The sequence below is a fragment of the Lucilia sericata genome, unplaced genomic scaffold (genome assembly GCF_015586225.1).
Source record: "Lucilia sericata isolate MDLA Ls3-8-SP2 unplaced genomic scaffold, ASM1558622v1 Contig000153F_arrow, whole genome shotgun sequence".
Classification (NCBI taxonomy): Eukaryota; Metazoa; Arthropoda; class Insecta; order Diptera; family Calliphoridae; genus Lucilia; species Lucilia sericata.
The window spans coordinates 269,833-278,761 of NW_023994184.1; the positions used below are offsets into that span (position 1 = coordinate 269,833).

The 8,929-nt window shown below is 28.0% G+C and overlaps 1 protein-coding gene across 3 annotated transcripts in view; it reads left to right on the forward strand.

Moving 5' to 3' along the window:
* LOC119601262 overlaps positions 1-7,805 on the forward strand; it is an 89,966-nt gene extending 82,161 nt beyond the window's left edge. For 2 of the 3 annotated variants that reach the window (XM_037952090.1, XM_037952091.1), the window contains exons 5-15: positions 4,290-4,403; positions 4,477-4,614; positions 4,690-4,827; positions 4,896-4,999; positions 5,117-5,244; positions 5,307-5,426; positions 5,494-5,639; positions 5,699-5,873; positions 5,964-6,304; positions 7,292-7,489; positions 7,570-7,805. In XM_037952090.1, coding sequence (XP_037808018.1) covers positions 4,290-4,403; positions 4,477-4,614; positions 4,690-4,827; positions 4,896-4,999; positions 5,117-5,244; positions 5,307-5,426; positions 5,494-5,639; positions 5,699-5,873; positions 5,964-6,304; positions 7,292-7,489; positions 7,570-7,685 — 1,718 coding nt within the window. In that variant the 3' untranslated portion in view covers positions 7,686-7,805. Of the gene's footprint in view, positions 1-4,280; positions 4,404-4,476; positions 4,615-4,689; positions 4,828-4,895; positions 5,000-5,116; positions 5,245-5,306; positions 5,427-5,493; positions 5,640-5,698; positions 5,874-5,963; positions 6,305-7,291; positions 7,490-7,569 lie in introns of all 3 variants that reach the window. The other variant, XM_037952089.1, reaches the window with a different exon arrangement.
* The last annotated feature ends 1,124 nt before the right edge of the window (positions 7,806-8,929 follow it).

Here is an 8,929-nt window from a genome sequence, read left to right on the forward strand (position 1 = left end):
ATTTAATTCATTTACCAAGATTTGATGACATTTTTAGAGCTGTAACAAGTCAAAGACAAAATAAATACTAAAAGCTTGCAATATATAAAAAGATTTAACTTTTAATATAAGAAAGTTTTCCATATTTAATGTATAAATTCTTTAAAAAGTCTATTGTTTTCAAAATAAAAGTTTAACAAAGCTTTTATTCTGAAGAATACTTCGCTATCCTTATTAAAAGCTTTAATTTTGGCTTTTTGGATTAACTTGCTAATTAAGTTAAAGAAATAATCAATATTTTAAGCATCCTATAATAAAAGCTTTCAGTATAAAATCAATTTTAATGAAAAACGTTTCTAACGCTTTTCACAAACCATTAGCAAGAAAGGCTTTATTTAAAATATTTGCCTAAAGAAAGCTTATAAAAACTTAAAAAAGCTTTTTTAAAATATACCTTTTAATTTCAAATTTGCATATTATAAAGTTTTCTTAATGTATTTTTAAGCTTACAAAATCAATTTCAACTAAATAAATAACCAACTTTTTTAAGCTTTTTCTATAAAAAGCTTTCAATGAAAAGTTTTAACATCGAATTTGAATTGAAATTAATTTCAATAAGCCTGCAAAACTACTTCAACTAAATAAAATAACACTTAACTTTTAAGCATTAACTTAAAAGCTTTAGATAGAAAACTTTTTTAAAAGACTTATTTATAGTGTAAAAGAAAGAACTATTTATAGTGTAAAGTGTAAAAAGCTTCTAATAAAAAGGATTTTAAATTAAAAATGCAACAGTAAACATTCTAAAAGCTTTAATAAAGTTTTTTTTTTTCTAGTTTAAAGCTTTTTATAACACGTTTCTTTTAAGAAAAATTACTAAAATTCCATTAATGTTGATTATAGAACAATGATTTTTTAAATTTTTGTAACAATTTATAAATAAATAATTTTCTAAATTATTTGTTAAAATATCCTACAAACATTTTTACCTTCTAAGCTTTATATAATTTTCAATTTTATTAATTTTTCATTTTAAGTGCATTTTTTAGCTTTAGAATTTCTATAATTTATACAAATTTTGCATTAAAATAACAATTAATTATTTTGATTCTTTTGTTGTTGTTTAAATATTTAACACAAAAACAAATACTTATCAAAAAAAAAAAAAAAACAATAAATTTTGTTTAGAAAATGAACGTGTTTTTTAAGTTTTTTTTTTCATTTTATTTTAAAATTAATTAAAAATTTATATTGAACCTAAAAAAAAAACAAAAACATAAATAAATCTGTAGAATTTCATGACAAAAATTTCTACAAATTAATTAAATAAAACAATAAACGAATGAAATATGAACCAAAGCCAAATGAAAACAATAATAAAACAAACAAAAATTAGCCACAACCATAAAAAAATTTAACAAATAAATTGTTTATAACACTTCAACGCAAACAATATCTTTCAGCTTTAAACAAATTATTTAAATGTTTTACATTTTTATGGCGTAAGTTTTTGGTACTTGTCGTTGTAAAATAGTATAAAATAAAAAAAAATATATAATTAAAAGTATAGAGAAAACAAATCTAAATCTAAATCAATAGTGTAAATAAAATGCCAATGACATTTGGCGTCATGAGTTGAGTACCCAGCGCTCAACACAGTGATAAATATCGATAAATTTGATACGATTATTGGATTTTATGTTCAATAATGATTTTATACGCTCGTTTTACAAAATGCGTGGTCGGACGGTTTAGTCGGTCGTTTGGTTTTGTTGGTTGTTGGTGTATTTATTTTAAAAATTCGTGTTTATTCATGTTGAAAGTTATTTTACATTGGAGGAAGTATCCCCTTAGGAGATTGTATAGTTTGCATGAAAGCACTGAGAAGTCTTAATATTTATATAAAAGCTTTAATTTTAAACGCATACTTAAGCTTTTTATTAGTTTTCTTTCAAAGCTTTAGTCATATATTCAAGTTTTATTCTGATACTAAAGTTTTATTCTTATGCATAAGCTGGATATACATAAGCTGGATAAAGCTTTAGTAGTCTTAATCCACAACTTAAACTTTATAAAAAAGTTTTTCTAGTTCAGTTCTAGTTTAGTTCTAGTTCAGTTCCAGTTCTAGTTCAGTTCTAGTTCAGTTCTAGTTCAGTTCTAGTTCAGTTCTAGTTCAGTTCTAGTTCAGTTCTAGTTCTAGTTCAGTTCTAGTTCAGTTCTAGTTCAGTTCTAGTTCAGTTCTAGTTCAGTTCTAGTTCAGTTCTAGTTCAGTTCTAGTTCAGTTCTAGTTCAGTTCTAGTTCAGTTCTAGTTCAGTTCTAGTTCAGTTCTAGTTCAGTTCTAGTTCAGTTCTAGTTCAGTTCTAGTTCAGTTCTAGTTCAGTTCTAGTTCAGTTCTAGTTCAGTTCTAGTTCAGTTCTAGTTCAGTTCTAGTTCAGTTCTAGTTCAGTTCTAGTTCAGTTCTAGTTCAGTTCTAGTTCAGTTCAGTTCTAGTTCAGTTCTAGTTCAGTTCTAGTTCAGTTCTAGTTCAGTTCTAGTTCAGTTCTAGTTCAGTTCTAGTTCAGTTCTAGTTCAGTTCTAGTTCAGTTCTAGTTCAGTTCTAGTTCAGTTCTAGTTCAGTTCTAGTTCAGTTCTAGTTTTCTAGTTCAGTTCTAGTTCAGTTCTAGTTCAGTTCTAGTTCAGTTCTAGTTCAGTTCTAGTTCAGTTCTAGTTCAGTTCTAGTTCTAGTTCAGTTCTAGTTCTAGTTCAGTTCTAGTTCAGTTCTAGTTCAGTTCTAGTTCAGTTCTAGTTCAGTTCTAGTTCAGTTCTAGTTCAGTTCTAGTTCAGTTCTAGTTCAGTTCTAGTTCAGTTCTAGTTCAGTTCTAGTTCAGTTCTAGTTCAGTTCTAGTTCAGTTCTAGTTCAGTTCTAGTTCAGTTCTAGTTCAGTTCTAGTTCAGTTCTAGTTCAGTTCTAGTTCAGTTCTAGTTCAGTTCTAGTTCAGTTCTAGTTCAGTTCTAGTTCAGTTCTAGTTCAGTTCTAGTTCAGTTCTAGTTCAGTTCTAGTTCAGTTCTAGTTCAGTTCTAGTTCAGTTCTAGTTCAGTTCTAGTTCAGTTCTAGTTCAGTTCTAGTTCAGTTCTAGTTCAGTTCTAGTTCAGTTCTAGTTCAGTTCTAGTTCAGTTTCTAGTTCAGTTCTAGTTCAGTTCTAGTTCAGTTCTAGTTCAGTTCTAGTTCAGTTCTAGTTCAGTTCTAGTTCAGTTCTAGTTCAGTTCTAGTTCAGTTCTAGTTCAGTTCTAGTTCAGTTCTAGTTCAGTTCTAGTTCAGTTCTAGTTCAGTTCTAGTTCAGTTCTAGTTCAGTTCCAGTTCAGTTCTATTTCAGTTCTAGTTAAGTACTAGTTCTGTTATAGTTCGATTCTAGTTTAGTTTACTGCCCCATTCTCCTCGTTAAAATCAAAATATCTATATGCTCTCCTTGGGCAGCCTTCCCTTATTAAAAACTCAATGTAACCCCTCTCACTCCATCACTCAAACAAAACAAAATCGTGTTTGGCTTCAGTTCAATCCAGTTCATTCATTTATTGTTTATTTAAATTATATTTTGATTAAACAAAATATGTAAAAGTAAAATAAAAAAACAAAATTGTTATATTTATTTTTGTTGTAACTTATGTATTTATTTTAATTTTTTTTTTTTTTTTTTTTTTTTTGTTCAATACTCGTTATGCGAGAACACAAAAGTATAAATTTCAAAAATATACATAATTTCATTTTTACTACAATAAACTTTTTACAGAAAAATAAATAATAAACAGAAATTGTTGTTTGATTTATTTATTAGTTTCTATTTTTAATAATATTTTTTATTATTGTATTTCTGTTTATTTGTTTTAGTTATTAGTTCTTTATTACTTTTATGTTTTTTTCCAACTATTTTTCATTTATATAAATATTTATCTGGTATTTATGATTCAAAGTAGAAGTAAAAGAGTTTCTAGTTTCCTTATCTTAATTAAACAAGAAGAAAAATGAAGTTTGTTGCCCTTTTTAATAAAAGTTGGTAGAAAATCTATTTAGTTTTAACCATCAATCAACGAAAAGAAATAGGGGAAGTGTGTTTTTTTCTTTCAATATTAAATTTCAATGAACTCTTTAATAACTAGAAAGGAAGTGAATCATAAAATAATTATATAAAAATAAATGAAAAATAGTTACTTTTTTATTTGTTATTTATTACTTAATTTTAATTAATTCAAATGAAATCTTTCTTTGAAAAATGTGCATTAATCTATTTTCATTTATTTCTTCGTGTTTGCTTAAAAATCTTTATGTCCCCCAGACTTTTGCAAGGGTCGTGAAACGTTACAGAATCTATGTGATCAAATACCGGGAGATGCTTTGCTTTATTCTTTATTTAGAGAGAGCGCCGAACCAGTTAAATGTCCTCTAAAAGGTAAACATTAATCCCTCCAGTCTTTCGCTTTAAAATAAAACTTTCAACTTATCTTCTCACGTACAATTTCTAGGTCCCTTTATCTTCACTTATAATCGAGGCAATGGCGAATGTAAAAGTCCTGTTTCCAATATTGAAAGCTGCACCGAAGACAGTCGTTTGTTATTAAGTTTTCAGGCCTGTCCAGATGTAGTGGGGACAGAAAGTACTGGTAGGTTAAGAACCTTAGTTAATACTTTATAAATCCAAACATGAATTTGTTATTAATTTTATGATATTTTTCTAGTGGAGGAACTAACTTGTCTGGCTACTTGGAAAGATGGTAATTCACGTTATCTGGTGGGTTTAGTATCACATCATCACGCCATATCAAATGAGGAGCGTTATCGTTGCTTTGTCTATGAGAAAATATCTTCCTTAATGGGTTAGTTTTTTTCGAAATTTGTATACCCAAGGGTCCAGTTTTCTAATGCGGCTTCCTTTCTTTTACAGATCTTGGTCACTATGCTGGACCCAGTGTGTCGACGTCAAAAGATGCCGAATACAAATTGGCACAATCGGGAGATGCTACATGTAATGGACTGGATAGTGCAGAGGTGAGTTAAAATCAAGTTTTACCGGATCTATATAATAACAATATGTTGGAACTTGTTCCAAAATATTGATTGTGTCCATGATTGTGCAAATGTTTTACTAATTTCTTTACATTTTAGGTGGGTTCACGTATAATGTCTTTGCGTAAACCGCCCATCACGGAAAGATGTGATTTTCCGGTCTGGTTTAAAGGTCCCCGACATTGGCATGTATTAATGGGAAATGCAGTCTACAATTATCATACAAAGTAAGATTTTGAAAAATATATCTTGATTCACTTATTGACTTCTTAAATATCCCAATAAATAGTGATGGTTCCATTCACATAATCAAACCCAATGGCTATATGGAAACTCGAGCCTTGTGTGAACAAATCAATAAACAAACCTCAACGGAAATGATGTCGGTAGTACATTATACCACAGGCTGGTGAGTTATTATTTATTCGCAAAAATAATTTCAAAATGAAATATTAATGTTCTTAAAATATTTCCAGTCAATCGGGTTTTATGTGCATGATGTTCTATAGACGTGATACTCATGTCATTGAAATACAAACGGGTAAACCTGCCTCTAGGCTAGAGGATGCTTGTGCTCCAGATCATTTTGATATCAATAAAACTCCCTATATAACTTTACTGGGTAAGTTTTCTTAAGTTTGTAATCATTTGCATTTGAAATTTATGGTTTTCTCTTAACAGCCTCCAATCCTGATCCTCAAATTTGTCCCATGGAGGGCTTATATACTTTAAGAGGTGCCATAGGCCCCCCTTACTTAGCCACCAGACACAAACGTAATCACAACAAGGTGCATGGTCTACACAATCATCATCACCAGTATGAAGGCAATAACGGCAGGGAATATTTACATAAAAGGTAAGATTTTTTTATAATTAATTATTCTTTTTGTTATGTTAATAACATATTTTTTTATTTTTATTTCATTTTACCAACCCGCCCCTACAGACACAGCTCCCTTAGTTTCCGCAATTCACAGCATGATGAAAAGAATGCCTGGCATTCAAATACTCGTGGTCTTCCTGTACGTTCTCGCCGTGATGCTTCTAGCACAGTTACCCCTTTGGCCACCTTAAATTCGAATCAAACTACACAAGAGATTTTGGTGGTGGGCAATAATACAAATGTTGGTTTCGTTCAGAATCCCGTTAGTGATACTCGCCTTAGGAGTAGACGTAATGTTCCTGAATGTGTTACAAACTACAAGGCCCAACGACAATTGTGGGTGGGCTGTACGGAGGCGAATGTTATTGATGTGCGACCAATGTGTAATGAAGAGGGTGATGAAGGTATGTAGGGGATTCAAACGTAGTCATATGACTTCTTCAGGTTGTGAGAAGTTATTTTATAGACTTGGAATTAAACTTAGCGCTGCATTTAATAAATTTCATCGATCTTTTTTAAATTTAATCATTCTGAATAGTCCTTCGCTTTTCAATGCATTCACTTCTTTGTCACTATCCACACCAGGCATGGAAAATTGTAATTTTAAAATAGTACTACTACTATTACAAAAAGAGTACTTTTTAGACTTTATAGACACAGATAATGCTTTAAACTAGAAAAGAGTCTAGATTATAGACTGGACTAAAGACTAGACAATAGAATAGACTTTTGACTAAATTATAGACTAGACTATAGACTAGACTATAGACTAGAGTATAGACTAGACTATAGACTAGACTATAGACTATACTATAGACTAGACTATAGACTAGACTATAGACTAGACTATAGACTAGACTATAGACTAGACTATAGACTAGACTATAGACTAGACTATAGACTAGACTATAGACTAGACTATAGACTAGACTATAGACTAGACTATAGACTAGACTATAGACTAGACTATAGACTAGACTATAGACTTGTCTACTTATAAAAAGTTCAGAAAAAATGACATTTGATGAGTTCTTGTTCTTTCATTTGTCTATCTTAAAAATTATGGTCCTTCGAACCTTTCAAAATTATTGTTTGATAGTTTAATTGCTCTTCAAATCAGTTTTCTATGCTTTCTGGACATTATTTTAAACTTTTAATCCGTAAACAATATTACAAAGATTTTCAGTTTGATTCTATAAAGATCTGGTCTCGCAATATAAAGATTTTAGGATCCTCTTAATAGTGATTATTTAATAACATTTAATTATAAAATAACTTCTATGTATAACAATTTACATTCTGAGAAATTGTCCTTCGAAATGGTCCTTCGAATAGTCGAAAATTCTACTTAATCGTTACCTAATAATTATATTTCTTATTTATCTAAATAGAATATTCCTGTCATGGTTCTTGGTCCGAGAATGGTACTGTCTATATTATTGCCAGACATAAAGGTACTAAACATGGTGTTTGCATCAGCTACCGGCCGACAGAGGGCACGTCCGCGAAACTAGTGGTAGGAGATGCCTGCTATCGAAGAACACAAAAACCACCGGAACATCATTTAGTGGCCAATTTATCAATATTTGGTAAGTAGTGCTAATAACACTTCACTTTTAAAAATTGACATTTCATAGAGTAATTGATTCTAATATTTTTAATTTTCTAGGTAAATGTGGTGAAACCGGTTCCAACTCTCCCACCATGCCCATTATCAGTTGGTTTAATTTACTACTGGCCACCATATTAATAACATTATTCAGTCAATTGCCCATACAAAGATGATTTCGTAACTAAGAAACTCTAAGCTTCAACAAAATCTAGAACTAAGCATTTAACGAATTAAGCTGATAAATAGAGAAGAAAAAAGTTTTCATTCTTTATAAATTAAAAAATAAATTAAAACAGAAAAATTATGTAATTGCAAAAAACTCACATGTTAAAAACACAACAAACCAGAAAAAAAACAATTTTCTTTTAATTTAAGAAAATGCACCTCCAAAATGTTTTTTAATAAAAAAAAGAAAATTTAAAGAAACTAAAATTTAAAAAATTGAAAATTTTAAAATGAGACTAAATAATTAAAAAAATATATTAATAATATTAAACAAGATAAATAAATGTAAATAACTAAAGAAAAAAATTTTGCATTAAAATTTAAAAAAAAAATAAAACAACAAAAAATTGTGTTATTAATTAAAAAAAATAAATATTAAGTTAAAAAAAGCTCTGATTTATGATTTCTTTTTTATAAATAATAAATGTCAATAATTATTAAAATTAATTATAAATTTAAAAACCAAACTAAATGTTGTATACTCCTTTGCCCTAAAACCAAGTGATTGTAAATAATAAATAATTAATTAAAAAAAGAAATTAATAAAAAAAAAAAATAACAATTTCTGCTATTTTGTAAATAAATTGTGTGTTTTCGTTAAATAAACTTAAATAAGAGAAGAAAAAAATAAAACTAAAAGGTTTTGCACAAAACATTAAAATAAATTTAATGAAAAATTATAATTAATAAATTAAAATAAAACTTTGCTGTGTGTGTATTACCATTATCATTTCAATTTTAAGTTTTCTTTTTTTTTATATATATAAAAAAATATTTATAAGATTTGAATTATAAATTTTTGTTTAATTTTTTTATAAAAGAAGAATTATGTAACTAACATTTTTTTATATATATTTATAAGCTTTATATATTCAAAACAGAAAATTATTAAATTATAACACAAAATGTATGCTAAACTTATTTAATTTCTTTTTTTATTATAATTATTAACGTAACAAATTATTATTATTACTATTACATTATTATTTCAATGGAAACATAAAAAAACAAATATTTAATTAAAAAAATAAATAAAACAACAAAAAAAAACACAAACTACATTGCATTGTTATACGATTTGTAAGAAGCTTTAAGCTTATTAATGTCTATTTAAATTTTTTTTAAAAAAGAAGGAAATGAAAAGTATTGAAATTGAATTTAATAGGTTTTGGTAAATTGCTTGTTTTTATTA